General features: G+C 39.4%; 1 protein-coding gene across 1 annotated transcript; it reads left to right on the plus strand.

The window, feature by feature from the left end:
• The first annotated feature begins 18,868 nt into the window (after positions 1–18,868).
• On the plus strand, positions 18,869–21,784 carry LOC131237826 (dof zinc finger protein DOF5.6-like). Its single transcript, XM_058235836.1, has 2 exons — positions 18,869–19,139; positions 20,361–21,784. The coding sequence occupies exons 1-2, from the start codon at positions 19,089–19,091 to the stop codon at positions 21,231–21,233; spliced, it is 924 nt and encodes a 307-aa protein (XP_058091819.1). The 5' UTR covers positions 18,869–19,088; the 3' UTR covers positions 21,234–21,784.
• The last annotated feature ends 2,467 nt before the right edge of the window (positions 21,785–24,251 follow it).

Raw genomic sequence — 24,251 nt, forward strand, 5'->3', positions numbered from 1 at the left:
ACAATCAAAACCACATGCCTGTATCTGTATCTATATATGCATATGCATATCTATATATTTCTATAAGTATGTATGTTTGTATATGTGTATGAATTTACAAATGCATCATCATCACCATTATTATCTTAGTCTTCTCCTAAGAATTTGGGTTGGCTTTTTGAAAGTACATGGCAGAGGTTTCTACATGGAGCACTCTTTATAACCAACTCCAACCATGTGAACTACCAAAGCAACCAGAGCAACATTCATCACATTGGGCATTTATTGAAGCCAGACAGCTGCAATGTGCTTATTGAAACGAACATTTCGAGCATGATTCAAAGCATTCCTTAGAAGATCCATAAAGTATTCTTTTGGGACACTTCCATAGTTTAGTAGTGAAATTAAAGTCTTATTTAGGTACGTTTTCCTTGGTATCGATCCCTAGTGGGGGTGGCTAACATGGAGGGTGTGTATTGGCATGGGTGTTTACTAGCAAGCTAACCCACATTTCCATGCATTTCATGGTCAATTTGCTTCACTTTATGGTCATTTCCATGCATTTCATGCTTGCCCTGCTCAATTTCATATTTCCCCCGCTGATTTTATAGTTTGCCCTGCTCAATTTCTAGTTTGCCCCGCTCAATTCCATATTTGCCTCGCTCAATTTCATGTTTCCCCCGCTGATTTTCATGTTTGCCTCGTTCATTTTCATGCTTGCCTCGCTGATCTTCTAGTTTGCCCCGCTGTTTTTCTAGTTTGCCCCGCTCATAATTCAGTTTGCCCCGCTCATATTTCAGTTTGCCCCACTGATTTTCTACTTTGCCCCATTCATTTTCATGCTTGACCCGCTCATTTTTATGATTGACCAGCTCATTTTCATGCTTGCCCTGCTGATTTTCTAGTTTGGTCCGCTCATTTTCATGCTTGACCCGCTCATTTTCATGATTGACCCACTCATTTTCATGCTTGCCCTGCTGATCTTTTAGTTTGCCCCGCTCATTTTCTAGTTTCCCCCACTGATTTTCTAGTTTGCCTCGCTCATATTTCATGGGAAATGGGAAATGGGAAATGAGATGTTTTGATCTTTTAATAAAACAGATTTTTTAAAAAATGATTTCTTGAAAAATCTGATTTCATGGGGTTTACAATATTTAAACTTCAATTATCCATTAAAACTCTTCTTCAGGAATTCCAACGAACGAAAGAAATCTAACCCCAATATTCTGTAGCTAAGTTAAAGAAGTCTATGTTTTTAGCTAAGCATCCAAAATAGCTCACAAGAACCATCTATTCAAAGTCAGTTATATATTTATCCAAGTCATTGATACGGAGGAAACCATCATGAATGGGTCATGTCTAGTTTACATGTCTTGTTCTTCGTATTCATACCTTATCTGAATTACACAAGTAAGACATCTAGAGCTTGTAGTGCTAGATGAGCCCGCTAAGCATGTATGTAAATATGCCACTATCCAATACCGAGTGAAATAAGACATGTTCGAGTATTTATTGTCGAGAATAGGGCATAACTCACTGATGCATGATTATACCACTCACATGTCAGCAAAATCATGCCTAAACTGGACTTGAGGCCTAACTATTGCATATTATCTGTAAATAGGGTTGTACATCAAGTCGAGTCGAGTCAAGATGGACCAAGCTCGGCTTGACTCGTCCATGCTATACTCGAGTTTGAGCTCGATCTCGAGCTTGCCCTCGAGCTCAACATTAAGGCTTGGCTTGTTTGCCAAAGCTTTCGACTCGAGCTAGTGGTTCGAGTCGAGTCAAGTTTATCTTGAGTTTTGAAACTCAATTGAGTCATATGCAAACTAAATTGTGTAAAAGTTATGCAACTTGCCTGTAACCTAGGGTTAGATGAATTTCCTATAATCCAAAGGGATGCAGATTGCCCACGACAACTTAGGGTAGGAATCCCTTACTATTGAAAGCTATGTGGGTCTCATGTCAATTCATTTTGACTACTTTCGTTATGATATAAGACAAAAAATGAGATAAATCTAAAAAAATGAATTGACTACTCTCATTATGATATAAGACAAAAAATGAGACAAATATAAAAAACACAAGTGGGCAAGACAATCGACCCGGTCGACCCCAACTAGCTGACCTAGTCTATCGGGTCCCTAGACCATAGTACTTGTGGTTGCAGATTAGCGGCACCTATGGCTACGGTTAATCCGTAGCTAAGGAGGCCACCAAACCGTAACCACATGCCCGCTTACTCACAAAGGAGGGGTTGTTTCGTTACGGATTATAACCGTAGCCATAGCTGTAGTGTTATGCACTTTTTTCTCTTTTCTCTTTTTATTTTTTTATTTTTATTTTTTACATGGAGAACATTTTCCCCCTTACATTTTTCTATAGTACATAATTATGTAAATATGTATATAGAAGTATATATATATATATATATATATATATATATATATATATATATATATATATATATATATATATATATATATATATAAGTATATAAAAATATTTTTCTATCTTTTAATTCATTTCTTTGTCTATTTATTTAACAAGCATATCTCCTAAACTAGAATGATTTACTTAACTTACCACATATGATTTTGGGGTAGGAGAAGCAAATTTAGCCAACCAACCTAGTTATTTTCCAAGATTCCATCGGGTCGATGGTCGAAAATCCATTTAATTCAGTTCGTGGTCAATTTCAATCACTTCGCGGTCAAACTAAAAATTCGGTGGGGCAAACTAGAAATTCAGTGGGGCAAACATGAAATTGAGCAGGGCAAACATGAAATTAGGGCTGAAAGTCGGGCGGGTTGGTTCGGGTTGGTGCTCAAGCCTAACCCAACCCAAGTTTTATCAGGTTGGTGTTTGTATAGCCCAAGCTAGAGATCGGGCCCGATATATCCTGCCCGAGCCCAACCCAATGTCGGGTCGGTCGGGTTGAACCCGCTCAACTTTCAGCCGTACATGAAATTGAGCAGGGCAAACTAGAAATTCAGCGGGGCAAACATGAAAATGAGTTAGGCAACCATAAAAGCAAGGCAAACTAGAAAAACAGTGGGAAATCAAATATGAGCGAGGCAAACTAGAAAACAAGCAGACCGAAATATGAGCGGGGTAAATTAGAAAAATAGTAGCGGGATAAACTAGAAAAATAATGGGGTAAACTAGAAAAACAGTGGGGCAAATTAAAATATGAGCGGGCAAACTAGAAAAGCAATGAGAGAAACATGAAAATGAGGCAAACTGCATTATGAGCGGGCAAACTAGAAAAGCAATGAGAAAACTCAAATATGAGTGGGGCAAACTGAATTATGAGCGGGGCAAGATAGAAAAACAGCGGCAAACCGAAATATGAGTGGGGCAAACTAGAAAAAGAGAGGGGCAAATTGAAATATGAACGGGCAAATTAGAAAAACAACGGGTAAATTGAAATATGAGCGGGCAAATCAAATATGAGTGGGGCAAACTAGAAAAAGAGCTGGGTAAATTGAAATATTAGCGGGCAAACTAGAAAAATAGCGGGGTAAACAAGAAAAACAGTGGGTAAACTGAAATATGAGCGGGCAAATTGAAATATGAGCGGGCAAACTAGAAAAAGCTGGGCAAATTGAAATATGAGCGGGCAAACTAGAAAAACAATGGGCCAAACTGAAATATGAGGAGGCAAACTAGAAAAATAGCGAGGCAAACAAGAAAAATAGCGGGACAAACTAGAAAAACAGCAAGACAAACTGAAATATGAGCGGGGCAAATAAGAAAAACAACGTGGAAAATGTCGGGTCTCATTTGTCCACGTCATTTCCAAGGACTCAAGCTAACAAGATATGCCGGATTTCTCTCTCCCAAATAGACCGCGTGCTATGCTACATGACTTTTTAAAGGAGTAGTCCTATATTTTAGCTTAGTTTTTTAAAGAAAAAAATGAAGTTCTTTATGATGAATAATCACGTATATAATTAATAAAATCATAGATAACAAAAATAAGTCCTATATTGAAATATAATAAACTAATGTAATAATAAAAATATTAGCACGTAATGGATTGGCACGTAATTAAAATAACAAACTAATGTTATAACAAAAATATTTACACGTAATTGAAATATAATAAACTTAATGTAATAAGTCCTATATTGAAATATAATAAAAATGAAGTTCTTTCTAGTTTTCCCCGCTCAATTTCATGTTTGCCTTACTCAATTTCATGTTTGTCCCGCTGAATTTCTAGTTTGACCACGAAGTGATTCAAATTGACCATGAACTGAATGAAATGGATTTTCGACCAATGACCCGATGGAATCTTGGAAAATAACTAGGTTGATTAGCTAAATTAGCTTCTCCTACCCCAAAATAATATGTGGTAAGTTAAGTAAATCATTCTAGCTTAAGAGATATGCTTGTTAAATAAATAGACAAAGAAATGAATTAAAAGATAGAAAAATATTTTTATATACTTATATAATCATATTTACATAATTATGTATTATAGAAAAATGTAAGGGGGAAAACGTTCTCCATGTAAAAAATAAAAATAGAAAAAAGAAAAAAGAAAAAAAGAAAAAAGTGCATAGCATTACAGTTTTAGCTACGGTTATAATCCGTAGCGATAGACCCAGCTTTGACCCGGTCGACCCCAACACGCTGGCTTCTTTTTTCTTTTTTTTTCCTTCTTTTTCCCTATTGTAATCCCCACCGATTTTTGTGGGTCCCATTATGAGGTATGTGTTATATCCAAACCGTCCATCTATTTGGCGAACTCGAATTAAGGCTTGAGGTGAAAAATAAGACAGATCTAGCAATCAAGTGGACCACACTGGAAAAGGCAGTGGGGAATTGAACGTCTACCATTGCAACCCTTTTAGGGGTTACACAAGTTTTGGATCATTATGAAATTTGCTTTTCCTATTCATCCAGGTCTTTGTGACCCTATGAATGAACTTAGACGGGGAGGATTTCTCACAAACATCACAGTGGGCTCCACCTGAGTTTCTAATGGTTGACGCTCATTCAAAATTGTTTCCTGTAATGTGGTACAATTGAGATTTGGATATACCTAATTTTGGTCTCATACCATAAAATGATCTGGAAAAATATATGGACGGCATGGATGAAAAGTATACAACATGGTGGGGTCCACAGACCACCGACCGTCCGCATTAGCTGGTGGCAGGGGGAGTACCGAATCCGTTTCCGTCAAAAGGAGGGGTATTTTCGTCCTGAAATTCCGACTCCGTACGAGGAGGTCCAAGTGCGTATTCTAAGTTTGTATTGCTTCGTAAAAACCGCTGGATAAAAGGTGGGGTCCACAGTCGTAAATTTCTCGGGCTACATTAGATGAGTGTGTGCACACGCCCATTTCAAACCTTAAGCGGGCCACAACAACTGGACGGCTAGAAAATATCTGTTTTAACCGTTAGTTTGATTTGAATACTGTTGATCACCTGATGAGGAAACTGCCCAATTTTTGAGGCAGAAGATCTGAACACTGTTTGTAACTAGATAGAAAGCTCAGATCACCCATACGTGTTCTATTTTGTCACGTGTGACTGCGTGTGGATGGCCATGGCTACACACGCTTGCACAGTTAGCAAACCTCGGAGCAGAAGAGAGAACACCGGACACAAGCTCGTGAAGATGGTCACATGGTCGGCGACTCGCCATCACGGTGGGTCCCACCTGTAATCATGCGGTGTAAGTTGGGGAATTGATATTTGCACCCACCTGTAATCACTTCCATAGTGGATTTGAAAAATACTCCCATTTTCCACTATGGAAGTGAGATAACAGACGTGTACACCTGGGGCCGTGGTTTCGGTGATCTAGACCATTGATGTGGTCTGCCCCACCGTACTCAGGGATTTGAAGAATCTCACCCATTGATTTGGTGGAGTACAAAGCTATGGTTAATTAAAACCATACAACGGTCCATCCAAAAGATTAGAACCTTCAGATCCGTGAGATTTTTGTGGCATCCCCCATCTACTGCAGGGCCCATCCAATAATCGGTCTGTATCACCAAAACAGCAGGCCCCACTTCGAAAGAATATGTAGCCTCAAAAGATGATATGCAGGAATCTCGGGTCACATGCTTCTTAGATTGTCTGAAGTTGAATGTTATTCGTTTACAAGATATGGACCATTCATCTCATAGGCTCTAGTTCTGACCAAAATTCATATTTATTGATCGATCTTGACCGTCTAACTGAAGCACTTTCAAAAATCAAAAGTCGATCAACGGTGGTTCATGATTGGGCCATTAAGATTGTCCAACCAAATTCCCACTCTCTGTGTAGTACGCATCCGCCCCATGTGGGACGCTGATTCGGTGCATCCGTGACTCTGGGTACACTGTGATGTATTTTATTTATATCCACTCCGTCCATCCGTTTTTCCAGATCATTTTAGGGCAAGAATCCAAAAATGAAGCAGATCCAAATCTCAGGTGGACCATACTGTAGGAAACAGTAGTGAGCGCCCACCATTGAAAACTTCTCTGGTCCACGGAAGTTTTGGATCAAGCTGATATTTTTGTCTTCCCTTCGTCCAGGTCAGTATAACCTTATCAACAGGTTGGATGGAAAAAAAAAAAAAAAATCATTACTATCTAACGCCAGGAAGCTAGGAAAATTTTAACGGTGCGCGTTCAATCACCACTGCTTCTTGTGGTGGGGTCCACAAATGGATGTACTTCAGTTTTGGGCTCATGACTTGAAGTAATCTGGAAAACAGACAGTCGGTTTGGATATAAAACACATACATCATGGTGGGGCCCACAATCATGGATTCATGGTTCCATCGATCCAAGCACCCCCACACATATACAGTAGGTTCTAGCGTGAGAACAAAAATAAAAATGAAAAAGGAGCACTAATGGTTAAATTTCAAGATATTCTCCACCGTCCTTTGAATGATTACATGATCTTTGAGAGGAATGTTCTGTCTCCACAGCACGCGCAACAACTAAGGGCCCCACATCAGTAACATAATATCAAAATAATATAAAATTGCAAATGGAAATATATGGAATGGCTGACAATAGAAAAAGAGCGTCGAACCCATGGAAATTACTGTACGTTCGAGTTGTGCTGGGCCCAGCCGTGATGTATATGTGGAATCGGAACCGTGCATCTGCTGAAACTCATCGTCATCACGTAGATCCAAAGATTCGTCCTGTTCCGAAACGTAGGTGGGACACACACATGGAGAAATGTACAATTACGCCTAGAATCTGTACATTTATGTGGTTTGGCACATCTGATTTTTTGAATGGTCCCAGTGTTGGTGTGTCCGTTCATCCCTATGAGGTGCACCTCATGAGTTTGTTGGACAGTGCACAATCAATGTCGTGGACCCCACATTCTTTGGAGTTTCTAGGGTCTCCCATTGATCCCTTTGGTGTGGCCCACATGAGCTATTTTTATGGCTAGATTTTTGAGTTCTAACGTAGCATTAGGGGGCGCATCTAATGGACGAGTTGGATGGTGATCACACATCACGCCCATGGTTTGATAAGCGGACAATTGGTCCGTTGGGTCCCATTGTAGATGGACCATGACCAAACATCTCCTATATTAGAATCTCATCATCCAATCTAGGGACCTATTTTCGGTTGAATTTGGATTTTTTGTATTTCTGTTCTCAACCGTCAATCCATGGGCCACAGATCAAAAGGTCGGTGCTGTCATATCGAGGCGATTTCACGGGGACAGGTCATCTAAGGTGGGCTGCAAATGATCAACGGTCTGGATTACCAAGATATGGCGCTGCTTGTGAGAATTGGAAATCCACCTGCATGGTGCATTGGCTCGGACGGCGTATCATATCACCTCTTGCGCTGAAAGTCACGTGTTTCCCATCCCAAGGAACGATCCAGAACAACTGAATCCATCTGGTGGGCCCCTCCCTGGATTACGTATGACTCAGAAAGCTGCCATGACTGAATGATCCTAACCTTGCAATGAACCGTTTTCTTTTATTTCCTTTTGGATTGTTGACCGTGGACCACTGCCTTTATTTGGAGGCTCCTGATCCAACGGTCAGGTCTGATTTTGGCCATCAGTAGCCTCAGGTGAGCTAGCTAGGTGTACACTGTATTCGATGATGGGCTCTTCCACGTGTTATTTGATATATACACCCAGAAGCTTGAGGCAGTTGATTGGAAGGAAATGATATCTACGCCCAGGCTGATTGACAGCAGCACCCTTTCTTCGGAAGTTATTTAATACTCTGGCTGCAAGCGACGCTCGATACGCGGCACCCGCTAAATTCTGGAATACACTGTTACTTATGATGATTTAACAATCGTGACCTTTGATGAGACAGGTGAACGTGAAAATTTTCAATTTCCAACCGGTGTATACGCTTAATTTTGTCAGTTTCTTATGACATGCATGCATGCCACGTATTCAAAATTTAAATTATTTCTAAGTGCCTGTGATCGCGGGGCTGAAAGCCGGCCAGTCGGTCAGGTTGGTACTCAACGCTAAGTTTAGCCCAAGGTTTCTATACTTTAACCCCGATCCAACTCAATCTAACCTCGAGTTGAGAATTCCCGTCCCAAGCTCAACCCAAGTGGGCTTGGCTAGGTTAGTTAGTACATTAGTATATTATATTTTCAAAACATGTCTTACTTTTTAATTTTATTAATTATATATGTAATTATTTGTTGTGATAAATTTTCTTTTTTTCCTAAACAAACAAACTAAAATATAGAACTATTCTTTTGAAAGCCGTGTGGTATAGCACCCAATTTATTTGGGAGAGAAATCTAATATATCTTGTTAGCTTCAGTCATCAAAAATGACATGAACCAATGAAACATGACAACGGCATTGAAATTTTATGTGCCTTCAGCATGGATTATTTGCACTCAGTTATAACTCATAAGTAACTTATATATTGACCAAGTTCAGGTTGAGTTGAGCAACTTGAGACCCAACCCAAGCCCGACCCAAGTTTTATCAGGTTGGTATTTGTATAACTCAAACTTGAGACCAAACTTGATACATCTCGCCCGAGCCTAATTTAATGTTGGGTCAGTCACGAGTCAGTCAGGTCGAACACACCTGACTTTCGGCCCTAATGTGTATCATCCATCGGTCATGCTCTGCTATAAAGTCTATTGAAGCTTCTCTCTTCTTTTGTCTAGTTATGTACCGATGGCACAATTTTTTACTATTTTACTCTCAAAAGCAAAAAGATTGGGGTGATCTATCAATCATGGTAGGGTAAATAGTGGTCCACAGCATGCGTTTGCACCATTTCTCTCTTTCAAGGGCTTATTTGTTTTCTCAAAGCCAGTGTAAATACACTGGAAATAGGTAATTATTATGATTTACTGTGTTTGAAAATTCATAAGTATTTGTGCCATGGAAACTAGTTTAAAAGAGATAATTTTAAAATTTGAATGGTACGGTAATATATATGATATATCCGTTCCGTTCATCTATTTTACTATAATATTTTGAAGCATGAGATAAAAAATGAAGCAAATACAACACTCATGTGCTCACACCAAAAAACACAGTGGCCCCACAAAGTTTTTAACGGTAAGTATTCGATTTCCTTTTTCGCATGGTGTGGTTCACTTGAGTTTTGAATATACCTCATTTTTTTGCTCACAGTATAAATTCAATGGCATAATGAATGAATGGTGTGGATGAGCGAAATGCATCACAGTGGGACTCATATATATTTTGTAATATTTTCGATTTCCATATCAAAAAAGTAAGTAGTTAAATCAAGTATATTGTAAATACATGGGAAATAATTATTACTTTTTTACCGGGTATTTACCAGTGCACTGGAAAATCAAACAAGCAATAAATGGAATAAAACGTTGATACTATTGCAAAGTGTGATAAATGATACTTAGGTTATAAGAAATTACTTAAAAAGTTTGGGACGTAGAGTACAAATATTTCAAATTAAACTATCTAAATTACATATCCTGATTGGGATGCATGATAAGAGTAGCTTATGTGTATGAAGAGACATATCCCATTCCTCCATCTCATTCTCAATAGTGACTCATGGAAAACATATCGATTGATGAAATCCAAACTTGTGCTTCAAATTATAGAAATTGGGCCGTGGTCTAAAAATCAGTGTTTAGTTGGCATACAAAGGAATGCTATAAATAAAAATCCACGTCTGGTCAAAGGCCCATTTATTAGATGATTAAGATAGCATGATCGTAGAATAATGGTGCATCTTATATGCGTGCTATATGTAGATATCATATGAAGGCATGCATATTTCATGCTGCCATAGGTAGGCAATTAGCTGTCTCCATAGCAAACAAGAAATTAAACTTATCTGATCATTTGGTGGGTTTCAGATATTTAATGAACGGTCGTAAAAGGAAATATCCAATAATCCTATTTCAGCAAACAAGTATCTATGCTTGCTCATTCTAAGGCGTAATTAGCCCTCATATGCTTGGAACTCCAAAATTCGACTTAAGTGTTATTAGATAAACTGAAAAATAAGTAGTGTTGAAATGTTAAAGTATGTAATTGTAATTTCAAAATAAATTTTGAAATATTTTATTCAAAAGTAGAAAGAAATTTTAATCAACAACTACTTTACATCAACCTGAGCATCAAGTGAAGGGAGGGTAGCTAAAAATATATATATACTTGTTCTCATTAAATATGAATTTAAACACTAAGAATTTTGGATTTTCCGATTGACACGACCCATATAAAATGAATAAAAATATCAAATTTCATGCTACCATTGCCTAACTAGAGATGGACGGTCTTGTCAAAGGCCCACCATGATTTAAATATTTTATTCACATCGTCCATTTATTTTTTGCGTGAGCCCAAAAGGGAAGCAGCTCAAAGGCTCAAATTGACTATAACTTAGAAAGCAATCGGGATTGAACTCTTACCGTTTAAAACTTTACAAGGCTTGCTATAATGTTTATTTTTCATTTGATATGTTTATGAGGTCACATAGATGTAGATGAAGTAAAACTATAAATATTAGCTTGATCCAAAACTTTTATGGTCCTGATAAAATTTCAACGGTTGGATTTCAATCTTCATTGTTTCGTCTGGTGTGATCTACTTCAGCTCTCCCACGCGTTATTTGATATCTACACCCAAAAGCTTGAGGTAGTTGATTGGAAGGAAATGGTATCTACGCCCAAGCAGATTGACAGCAGCACCCTTTCTTTGGGAGTTAGTTAATACCCTGGCTGCAAGCAATGCTTGATATGCAGCACCCGTTAAATTCTGGAATACACTGTTACTAGGTTACAGTCCAAAAAATAAGATGATTTAACAATAGTGACCTTTGATGAGACAGGAGAACTTTGAAAAATTTTCAATTTCCAACCCCATGTACGCTTGAATTTTGACAGTTTCTTAGGAAGTGCATGCATGCCACTAATTCAAAACTTAAAAGAGTCCGGATCCTTTGTTTGCCAAAAGCATGACTTTTCTGCTTTCCCGCATTGTCATTGGTCTATGCCAGTCAGTAATGATGGTGTGTAATGATACCATCCAATTAGATTGCAACAATTACGATTATTCTGCTTGACACAAACAGAGGATCTGTATTCAAATTTAAATTATTTCCAAGTGACACCTAGATCCATAGCTCAACCGCAGACTGAGTGGAGATACCTCGTTTCAACACTTGAGGTCTTGGTATCGATCCCTAGCGGGGGTGGCTAACATGGAGTGTGTGTACACATGGGTGTGTACTATCAAACTTACTAAAAATAATAATAATAATAATAATAACTCTAAGTGCCTGTGTACCGGGCTGAAAGTCGGCCGGTTGGGTCCGGTTGGTACTCAACCCTAGCTTAAACCAAGGTTTCTATACCTCGACCCCAACCCAACTCAATCTAACCTCGAGATAAGAATTCTCAACCCAAGCTCAACCCAAGTGGGCCTAGTTAGGTTGGTCAGATGCATACATGACAATATTTTTCATTATTACATTAGTATATTATATTTTCATTATATGTCTTATTTTTTATTTTATTAATTATACATGTAATTATTTGCCTTAAAAAACTTTAGTTTTTTTTTTTTTCCTTCTTCTTCTAAACAATCAAGCTAAAATATAGAATTACTCCATTAAAAGTCGCGTGGTATAGCCTGCAATTTATTTGAGAGAGAAATTGAGTGTATCTTGTTAGTTTGAGTCATTGGAAATGATGTGGACCAATGAAACCCGACAATGGTAACTTATATATCGATCGGGTTTGGTTTGGGTTGCGTTGGGTTGGGTTGGGACAGGCAACCTAAGACTTCAACCCGAGCCCAACCCAAGTTTTATCAGGTTGGTGTTTGTATAGCCCAAGCTTGAGATTGAACCCTATATATCCTGGCCGTGCCCAATCCAATGACGGGTTGGTTGGGTTGAACCTGCCGGACTTTCAGCCCTACTGCGTATCATCCGTGGTGCTTTCCTAGTGCTCTGCCAGTCTATTGAAGCTTCTCTTCTTCCATCCTGTTAAGTACCAATGGTGCAACTTTGTACTATTTTACTCCCAAGAGTAGAAAGATTGGGGTGATCTATCAATCATGGTAGGATAAATAGTGGTTCCCAGCTTGCGTTTGCACCATTTCTGTCTTTTAAATGAAATTAAAGGTTGATACTATTACAAAGTGTGATAAATGATACTTAGGCTCTTAGAAATTATTTAAAATTTTTGGGACAGAGTACAAATATTTCGAATTAAACTGTCCAAAATACCGATCTTGATCGGGATGCATGATGAGAGCCCATTCCTAGCTCCGTCTCATTCACAATCTCGATGCACAGAAAACATTGATTGATGAAATCCAAATAGCTGAACTTGTGCTTCAAATAGAGATTGAAGCATGGTCTAAAAATCAGTGTTTACTTGGCATACAAAGGAGTGCTAAAAAGAAAAATCAGCAACAGCTGGTAAAAGGCCCATTTATTAAATGATTAAGATAGCATGATCTAAGAATAATGGTCCATCTTACATGCGTGCTATGTGTAGATGTCACATGAAAGCATGAAAATTTCATGCTGCCATAGGTAAGAAATTAAACTTATTTGTTCATCCGGTGGGTTTCTGACATTTAATGGACCGTCCTAAAAGGAAATATCAAATAATCCTATTTCCGCGCAAACAAGTGTCTAAGCTTGCTCGTTCTAAGGCATAATAAGCCCTTATTATGCTTGGAACTCCAAAATTCAGCTTAAGTGTTATTAGATAAACTGGAAATTAGGAAGTGTTAAAATGTTAAAGTATGTAATTGTAATTTCAAAATAAATTTAGTAATATTTTATTCATAAGTAGAAAGAAAATTTAATCCACAACTACTTTACATCAACCTCGGCATCAAGTGAAGGGAGGGTAACTATAAAAAATATATACCTTCTCAATAAAGATTAATTTAAGCCATAAGAAGTTTGGATTTTTGGAATAATGTGACTCATATAAAATCAATAAAGATATTAAAGTTCATGCTATGATGGCCTATTAGAGATGTACGGTCTTGTCAAAAGCTCCGTGGAGCCACCGTGATGTAAATATTTTATCTATGATGTCCATTTACTTTCTGCATGAGCCTAAAAAAGCAGCAGCTTGAAGGCTCAAGTAAATTATAACTTTAAAAGCAATTGAGATTGAACTCTTACAATTTAGAACTTTATAGCACTTACTATAACGTTTATTTTTTATTTCATATGTTCATGTAGGGTTGTACACGAACCGAGTTAACTCGGTTAGCTCACTTAACTCAACTTGAAAAAGCTTGACTCGACTCAGTTTAAAATTGAGTTCGAGTTGATTTTTTGAGCTCGAAAAAATTTCAAACCGAGTTCAAGCTTGCCTGAGCTTGACTTGCCTCAGATCGAACCCAACTCAAATCGAACTTGGATTGGGCCAGTTCGGTGACTCGATTACTTTGATGTTGATGTTGCTCACCAAATGTTTGATGAAATGACTCAACGAAGTATGGCTGGTAGCAAAGAATATATGTATAGGAAAATAATTTTTTTTTCTTAATTTTTATGTTGCTTAGAAGGTGTTTGATGAAATACCTATAAAACCATAACGGCTGTTTTACATACAGTGAGGTTTTGAAGGTGCAATCAATATATTTGTGAAAATGTTGCACAGGCAAACTTAACTCGAATTAGCCTGAGTTGGCCAATTAGGCTCGAGGACTAAGTCGAGCCGAGTTCAAGCTGGGGTCAACAAGTGGCCGAGCCAAGTCGAGCTGTGCCGAGCTCGACTCGGTTTGACTTGTATACACCTCCATGTTCATGAGGTCACGTAGATTTCGATGAAGTAAAAACATAAATATTAGCTTAATCTAAAACTTTGATGGCCCTTTGAATTTTCAACAGCAGGCCTGGCTCCTTTTTTAGCCCATGCTCTAAAATATAGTAGGCTCCACAAAGCCCCTGGTTGAGCAGTACCACTCTGGTTAGGAAATAGTGAGGGTAGAATCCAATCTGCATCCAAAGTTTTTCATAGCTTTGGTGGGCCCAATCAAAGGGAGCAAATGTGGACGCTGGGGTGATGTCCACGTAGAAGCTTGGAGATGGAACGTGGAGTCCACTTTCTTGTGTATGTTTCTTCTGACAGAAACATGATGTGCACCCACTGTAATAAAGGGGCATGCTTGGACTCAAGCCGGTCGTAGGCTTATCTGGGCGGGCATGTTACACATGGCCTGTATAGAGATGTGCGGTGCGGTTTATGTGGATCCTCAGGTAGGTGGATCCATGTGGGGTGCATGCACTTTGATGTATGTGTCTTAAATCCACACCATTCATTCATTTTCAAAGCTCATTTTAGTACATGATCCAAAAAATGAATCGGATCCAAATCTTACGTGGACCACACCACATGAAACAGCCATTATTGAATCCCCATTAATAAAAACTTCATGGGGGCTTCCGGAGTTAATTTTTTTTTTTCTTTTTTCATCCAACCTGTTGATAAGGTCACAAAGACCTGGATGTAGAGACCAGACAAAAATCAACATGATCCAAAATTTTCGTGGCCCACAAGAGTTTTTAATGGTCGATTAGCACAATTCCTGTACTATGGTCCACCTGAGATTTGGATCTACTTTAGTTTTGGAATCACGAGCTAAAATGAGTTTTCAAAACGGATGGACGGGGTCGATATAAGGCACAAACATCAAGGTAGGCCCCACAGTCAGGGATCCCTCCCACCTCGGTGGATCCTGTGATCCAGCCCATGATTATTAGTACGTAGGGTTCCGATGAAGAAGCGCGCCAGATGCACGGCTTAGATTTCAGGTCCACATCCCATGTGTGATCATTTCTAAGGTTTTATCGAGTAAATGTTTGCCGACGTGTAAAATGTCTGAGTGCCTGCGAATCAATCGTCACACTCTGCCAGAGTATCAAATCAGATCCTTTTCTATAACAGGCACGTCAAGGCCCAATACGTCCATTCAGAAAGGACCACGCCCTCCGGCCCACCATCCCCGTTCATCTGTACGATTATCGGGTGGGCCCCACCACAATGGTCCACCGTCGCAATAAAAACGGACGTGCGAAGGAGCACGTCGCCTACGTGCACCCAACGGAACCAGTGTCCTCTCTCTCTCTCTCCCCTCTTCTGAAAGGGAATCTATCCTTTGCTTGGAGGAGGCGAGCGAGAATGTCCTCTCGATCATAGGGTGGTGGGCCCCACATGGAGTGCTCTTTCGGTTTGCTCTTTTTCGAGGACCCAAATATTCCCCGTCTGTCACGTCATCACGCTGTGATGGCTGACGCATGTCGGGAGAATCCGACGGAAACGGATTGGCTACTCCCCCTGCCACCAGCCCGGTGGCTGATGGTTGGTGATCTGTGGGACCCACCATGATGTATTTATTTCATCCATTCCGTTCATCCATTTTTACATATCATTTTATCGGTTGATGCGAAAAATGAGAGGGATATAATCTCGGTTGACCACACCACAGGAAAACAATAGTGATTGGATATCCACCATTAAAATACTCCTAAGGCCCAATGTACTGTTTATTTGACATCCAATCTGTTTATTGGGTCATATAGGCCCAGATGAAGGGAAAAAACAAAAATCAGCTTGATCAAAAACTTTTATGGCCCCCAAAAGGTTTTTAATGGTCGAAGCTCATTCAACACTGTTTTCTGTAATGTGGTACACTTGTGATTAGGATATACCTAATCTTTGGTCTTATACCACAAAATGATCTGGAAAAATAGATGGACGGCATGGATGAAACACATACATCATGGTGGGTCCCATAGAGCACCGACCACCAGCCATTGGCTGGTGTCAAGTAGCCAATCCGTTCCCGAATCCGACGGTCCCGCTCGAGCCGATCGCCCCGCGCTGCCATTGGTAGAATGGCCGAATGGCGTAACCAACGGTGTGCGTCTTGTCACCATCTTTAAATGGTTACGACTCATCCACCACACACGTTTCGTACATCTAATGCAATCAGCACCGTAAATCCATCTAATTTCAACCATTATTCTGAATCGGTGATTGTTTAATTTTGGACGCTTTCGTCGATGATCAATAATTGGACGGTTAAGATTATTAGATCGGTTTGATTTCTGGTACAAGCTCCATCACAACGGGTCTCACGATGTGGACGGTCCAGATCGACGCACATGTGTGTCGTTAGTGCGAGGAATGAGTTGCTACCGTTTAAAAAGGCCCCAAATGACACTTACCTTGTCCACGAAGGAATCGCGTCAAGAAATCACATCCACGTGCTTGTGGTGTCTTATTGCGTTTGCGTTTCACAAGAGTCCAAGGAATAGATTAGGTGTACAGCTCATACGCCCATTTACTGCAGGAGGGCGTTTTCAGATGGACCCCACAACTGATTGGATGGCTGCGGAAGTGTCTACGTCGAGTGTTCTCACTTAGATTCGTTCATCACGCCCACATTCCTCATCAACTGCAGCATCAATGTGTGAATGCGGCCCACGTGCAGGCATTGTCAGATCAGGGCCAGTGATCATACATGCAATGCCATGTGTGAACCACGACCCAAGGGAAACACCGTGCTCGGTAGATCTGTGACCGTGCGGCCCACCGTAATATTTGTGTTTTATGACCAAGCTGCTTTCTATTTTATTTTAGATCTTTTATAGGATAGGCCCAAAATTCGTTACAAATCTTGGATAAACCAGGGTTAAGTCCTTACCACAGTGGTAGACTCTGAGGAGTTTCAACACGAGGTCCATACCCACAGGTGGTGAATTCCCACTACAGCACGAGTGGGTGTGTGAAAAAAAAACAAATTTTTTTTTAGATAAACCACACCATGATAAAAAGTAATTTTTGAACGACCACCACTAATCTCAAGGCCCACCGTAATGTATATTTGTCATCCAACCCATTGATAAGTTGATGAAAGGAAAACAAAATTAGCTATATACAAAACTTTTGTAAACCCCGAGAAGCTTTTAACGGAGGTTTCCCATACGGTGTAGTTCACCTGATACCTGGATACACTTCATTTTAGGCTTACTTAAATTGAAAGCCGATGTCGTGTGAAATTTGTACGAGTGGCATCATGAAATATATATTCATATGGCTCATCTATTTTATAAATATAAAACTCAAGTAGACCATTACAACAAGAAATATTAGGAAACTTTTTTACTACTTTCAGAATGTCTATTTGCCACCCAGCTTGTTTATAAAATTATATTGATGAAAATTAAAATAAAATACAAATATCAACTTATACAAAACTTTTATTGCATTGAGAAATTTTCAATGGTAAATATTCAATTCTCATTCCTTGCCGTGGTGGGTCATATTCATGCGTATGGATGGCTTGGATGGCTTTGACATATACTACATGTACGGTGTTTCATAGGCTTAGGGATTGTTTGGCACCATGGATTAGAGAGGATTGGCGATCCCCTATCTGTGTGGCAGCATAAAGTAACTGGAGATTTCAAATCCAGAAGGTTTCTAATCCCCTCAAAGGGTTTGCAATCCACAGTGAGAGCTTAGATTACACCTAAAATCACTTTAATAGTTGTAGGTGTAACATGTGTGTCACTGTATACTATCATTCTATTAGGTACATGACTCACTACTAATGATCAGCACCGTCCAAACATTATCCAGCACCAAACATAGTCTATATTAGTCAACGATTAAAAATTGTTGGTTAGTCATTCAGACATGATCTTGTGCTTGCAGTCCAGCCAAAACTTAGAATTTCATCATTTTCAGGTAAAACATATATTTCAGCGGACTTATTACAACTATAGTGTTAAAAATTATATATCTTAGTAATTAGAGATATTAAAGTTGATTTAGTAATTAAATTCAAACCCCAATAAATATACCATGCATATGTATTTTTTAATTAAAGTTGATTCACACTCTGGGTAGGATTGCCAATCAAGGGGGGTTTCGAATCCTGGGGGCTCCGAATCCAGGGGGTTCCAAATCCACGCTCCCAATGCATCTACACTAGACCACATAATGACCACATAATGTGGACACTTTAATTTACTACTTGCATGCCACGTGTGCAATTTCTAAGTGCCTGCTTATCATACATCACACTCTGGCAAAGCATCAAAGTTTTTACTCATCAGCAAATGGTCCGCGACTGATCATATGGAAGGTTCGGATCGTCAGTTGTGGACCCCACATGACCAGTTTGCCGGGCCAGTCAAATTGCTTTTCTACCGCACGTCTCCCCATGAAAGATCAGCTGTGGAAAAAAAAAAAGAGCATGGGCTGTCGCACCATTGAAGCCATACAAAGCCGAGCCAATCAGAGCCCAACAAACATGGTGGGCCCCATGACAGTGCACTGACCTAGACTGTAGTTGCTGATGGGGCTATCTTTTTTGGTCTTCATATTCACAGCCTCACTACCCTACAAACCAATCAATCTCTTCCTTCTATTATCATCACATCTCCACTTCCACTTCTCTCTTCCTCACTCCCCTTTGCCCTTTGTTTTCTTTTAATTTCCCTTTCTTTCTTCCTTCCTTTTCCATAGCAATGTCTTGGAACTTCTTGTTATAGCTCTCTCTCTCTCTCTCTCTCTCTCTCTCTCTCTCTCTCTCTCTCTCTCATTTATGTTTGTTCAAGTCATCTACTCTTGAATGGGCCTCACTTCTCACCAAGATTGCATGGACACTTCTAATTGGCTACAGGTATGTCATGCACTTCATTTGTGTCATTGGGAATTCATCATCATCACATCTATCATCCATCTAATTGGTCATGATTTTCTCACAAATATCATTAAGGAAATACTATTTACACCCACTCTTTTGGATTTTCATACACCCATTTTCCATCTTGGGAAGTTTAGTAGTACACTAATGTACTACTTCAGTTCCCAAAATGGGAGAAATGGGTGTCCTCAAATCGAAGGAGTGGATATTCATCATCATGGTAATGGTGTCGTGAAAAATGTGATTCTTGGGGTGTAATATCAGAAAGGGTGGCCATTTTATACTCTAATGCCGCGTTTGGATGCACAAGAGAATTGAATTGCGAACACTACGCTAATCATCATTAATTCTCTCTCCCTCTCTTTCCATCCATCCATCCATCCATTTGTTTAATTGGTCATGATCTTCTCAACCACTATTTAGACCCACCCTTATGGATTTGCATCCACCCATTTTCCATCTTGGGAATTTTAGTAGTACACTAATGTACTACTTCAGTTCCCAAAATGCAGAAATGGGTGTCCTCAAATCAAAGGTGTGAATGTTCATCATCATCATCATGGTAATGGTGCTGTGAAAAATGTTATTCTTGGAGTGTAATATTCAGAAAGGGTGGCCATTTTATGCTTTAACGCCATGTTTGGAAGCACAAGCGAATTGAATTGTGAACACTTAGCTAATCTTAGCGACGAAATAACCGATAAAATTGTTCTAGCTCTACTAAAAATCACTATAATTGCAATTCGATCCGATAATGCATCTGGACGGACCCCATTTGGAGTGCAACATAGTCATGCCTGAGTAAATAGGCTTATACCAGCTTGAGCTAAGTAAAATTTTAGTTCAAGAAAATTGAATTTTTGGATCACCCAAACAGATGGACATCCAATTTCATGCAAGTTAGAAAATGAGGCCCATGTGATGAATTTTCACACATTTGCCACTCTTTCTTTCTTAAAATCTCACCTTTCATCATTTCTATCAGTACGGTTGCAATCTTCGATTCTCGTGTTTGAAAGTTGTCCCATTATTCAAATCATGCATTCCCACATGAATTTTTAATAATCTCGAACGCTGCATTTCAATCATGGGCATTGTAACTTTTGACTAGTGTTTGAAAGTACATCCAATTATTTAAATGAAACATGACCATGATTGCAAATCTGACAAAATCTTCTGTTCTTCTAAAAACACTAGGGCGTTGATTACGAGGAGACTAAGATGGATTCTTCATCACCCTCAGGGGAGATAATCTCATGCTCCAAGCCAGTACTAGAACGGAGACTCAGGCCACAACCAGATCAAGCTCTTAAATGTCCAAGATGTGACTCCACCCATACTAAGTTTTGTTACTACAACAACTACAGCCTATCTCAGCCAAGATACTTCTGCAAGACTTGTAGAAGGTACTGGACCAAAGGTGGGTCCCTCAGGAATGTTCCAGTGGGTGGTGGCTGCCGAAAGAATAAGAAAGCGGCCGCAAAGAAGCCGGCTGATCAGCTCCCCGATCGAAACCCTAATATATCTTCCAACGATGGGATGGATTTCCACTTTTCAATTCCTGGGGTGCAGTTTTCACACCTCAATGACATACTAGGAAATCTTGGGAACCCTAGTTTTATGGGGTGCAAATATGACTCGATGCTCTCGAATTCTGGGTGTTCTGATTTCATGGATACTAAGCTTGAAGGCATGTTAGGAAGTCCTGGAAAGTATGGTTACATGGGTGGTGGTGATTCAAGCCATTTGGGGGGAAAGGAGGACATGGATCATGGGTTCACCTCTCCTAGCCTTCATGGGCTATGTTCTCCATTTGGGTTTTCTATGGATGGGAGTCATGGCTCATACATGGAAAATGGAGAGAGATTGTTGCTACCATTTGGAGGAAATGAGGATATGAATGCAAATGAGATGAAATCAAGTAACAAGATTTTGTCACTTGATCAGTGGCAAGAACAAGGTTGCACTCAAGTTGGGAGAGATACACTGGGGTATCTGATGAACGGTCTAGGATCATGGCCTGGGGCAATGAATGGCTATGGTTCCTCAACAACAAACACATTGCTCTAGATGATCAAGATAGATTGCATACTACTTTTTACAACAAATCAGCTGATTTTTATCAATTTTAGAAAAGTGTTTTGGTGGTTTTTGCCCCTAAAGGAGAAGTATTCACCTGCAATATATTACCACCAATGTGTAACTTGTGTAGCACATCTGAGCCATGCAAAAGGTGGGCCGCTGCACACAGATCACTTGGGAAGAAAAAAAACCAGGATGCTCCACTCATCAGGGAATCTACACCGTTGAATTCAAGGGACAGCCGATGATCCAACTGGATGCATGGGTCTGGCCCACCTAATGACTAGATTGGTCTTTTCCACCCGGGGCGATCTTTATGGTGGGGCTCACCTTCTCCAAAGTTCAGATGTTATACACAAGTGATGCGTGGGAGGATAGGATGGTTTTGTGTGTGAAATGCTTTGAAGTAGGATTTGAGATGACTAAAGAGAAGAATGACTTCGCAGTTTGATGTTTCTTTTATCACAATCAAAGATCATGTGTTTTTTCAGGCCCTTTTGGGGTCTTTGGAAGTAAAGATATTCAAAGTTGCTTGTCTTTGTCTGGCAGTTTTTAGGGTGCGAATATGTAATACTTTCAGGGGTGTTTGGCATCTCAAATATTAAATTTTTGTAAGTTAAGAATTGAAATCCACAAGTTGTAAAATAGGGGTTGCTTGACACCCTTCAAAATCATGGATTTCAATTTCAGGGTGTTTAAAGATCTACCATTTTTCCTTTTTTAATTTCGAGGAAAACTTGTGACATGCAAAATCAGGATCCCGGGTCTATTTCCAATGTTCATAATTACCATTCCCTTAAATCTTAAAGTATTTATATTAATTTATATAATTGAATATTTTCACTTTCATTTATATCATAATAATAAGTTAATTATTATAAAAGTAAAAAAGTACAATTATTATAGAGACTATATCATAGCAAAATGAACAACTAATAAAGAAATATAATATTTTAGTTTAGCTATGAAATTAGTGGCCCATTTTTCTAAATAATGAAAATTTTGATGTTATTTTATTTTTAAGTTGAGTTGGGTTACAATGGGCTTACATAAATACAGTCTTTTGCCCACTTAGACATAAATCCGCCCAGGTAGGACTTTTATAGGGCCCACCATGATGCAATGGTTTTGTCTGCTATCTGTCATCCATTTTTTAAATCATTTTATAGTATGAGGCCAAAAAATAAGACAAATTCAAGTTTCAAGTGGACCATGCCCTCGGAAGCCAGTTGTGGTGATAATGATGTAGGATAATTAATCACTTGTTCTAAAAGTTCGAACTGATAGAGCATGGTGAATTAATCCCTTTATCTCATATAACTCAGGCTTTAAATTCATGGGTTAGGTCATCGCCCGAACCCATCTCGTGGGCCCCAAATCCATGGGTTCCGCCCTATACAAGCCACCCGTCTCACACGGGCGCCAAATTCAAGGGTTATGCGGGCCACCCACCCCGAATACGCCCCCACATCCCACATGTCACCCCACTTGAGCCCGGTGTGAAAACGCCCCCACATTAGATAATGACACCTAACGGTGAAGCGTTCTTAGGACCCATCGTCATGTTTATTTACCATCGAATGTGATCATAAGGTACCTAAATGAAGGGAAAAAATAAATAACAACTTGATCAAAACCTTCTATAGCCCTCAAAAAGTTTTTAATGGTGGGCGTTCAATCCCAAGTTTATGGTCCATTTAACCATTGAATCTTCTTTATTTTTAAATTATAATTTAAAATGATATGAAAAAAAATAAAAATGAATGAATAACTTTGATAAAATCCATACATTACAGTGGGCCTCACAGAGCCCCTTGCCTGGACCGATTCTGTCCAGCGGCGGCAGGACACAATCCTCTTCCTTTATAAAAGTGGTGACTCATTCACCATTCAAGTCTGCACATAAAGCAATCGAATACAGATAATGGACCATCATACGAATAAAGTAGAACTCAGACAACTACATTGATTGGACGATACCAGCAATACCAACAATCAGGGTTTTCTCATTGAAGTTTGGATGCTGACTTGGTTACTTTTAACTGTCCGTGTAGATATAGATTTGATGGTTGTGATTGAATGGTGAACTGTTCGTGTAGATATAGATTTGATGGTTGTGATTGAATGGTGAGTGTTATCTATCTGCTGTGGACAAAATACGGTGGGCCCTACAATATGTATATATGGACCACACTAGCATACTTACGCGGCTTGTTTGATGGAAATAGAGACAGTGTAAGACTGGTATTAGAGTTATATAAGCATTGCCGAGGTGGGTGGGATCCCTGACTGTGATATATTCCTTATATCTATTTCGTCCATCCGTTTTGAAAGCTCATCTAAGAGAAGGGTTCAAAAAATAAAGCAGATCTAAATCTCAGGTGGACGGACGGATGATAATACCGGAAACAATGGTATTCGACTATTAAAAACTTATCATGAGTCACAAAGTTTTGGATCAAGCTTATATTTGTATGGTCTCTTCATTTAGGTATTTTTGTTTTATTGATAGGTTGGATGGAAAATAAACATTCTTGTGGCCCCCACAAAGTTTTTAATGGTAAGGATTCAATCACCACTGTTTCATGTGGTATGGTCCACCTAAGACTTGGATCTGCTTCATTTTTGAGATCATGCCCTAAAATGATAATTCAAAATGGATAAACGGTGTGGATGTAAGATATATAAATCACAGTGGGCCCCCCATAGTTAGGGATCCACCCAAACCACGTCCATCATAATAACAAAAGAATGGTGTACAAGGCAGGCATCTGCATGCCAGCACGTGTGTGGCGGTGTGGCAGACAAGTGCGATATCCAGCCGCTCATCAGATGGGTCCAATCTTGAAGATGTTCTTGCCTCAAAATCAGGCTGGTCCAAGTTGATGTTAGAAACACGTGGACGGCTTAGAAACCTCTAGCCAAAGTTCTCTTCCTTGAGTGGCGAAGTGGGCCCAGTTCGGGGGTCAGCTCATCTAAGGTGGCCCTAATGTACGGTGGTGCTTA

The sequence above is a fragment of the Magnolia sinica genome, chromosome 2 (genome assembly GCF_029962835.1).
Source record: "Magnolia sinica isolate HGM2019 chromosome 2, MsV1, whole genome shotgun sequence".
NCBI classification, from domain to species: domain Eukaryota; kingdom Viridiplantae; phylum Streptophyta; class Magnoliopsida; order Magnoliales; family Magnoliaceae; genus Magnolia; species Magnolia sinica.

What these genes read in the sequence shown, in the direction of transcription:
- LOC131237826 (XM_058235836.1), top strand. Translation starts at nt 19,089, where the DNA reads ATGGGCCTCACTTCTCACCAAGATTGCATGGACACTTCTAATTGGCTA. An exon ending in ACACTTCTAATTGGCTACAG is followed by an intron (nt 19,140 to 20,360) that starts GTATGTCATGCA and finishes TAAAAACACTAG; the next exon opens with GGCGTTGATTACGAGGAGAC.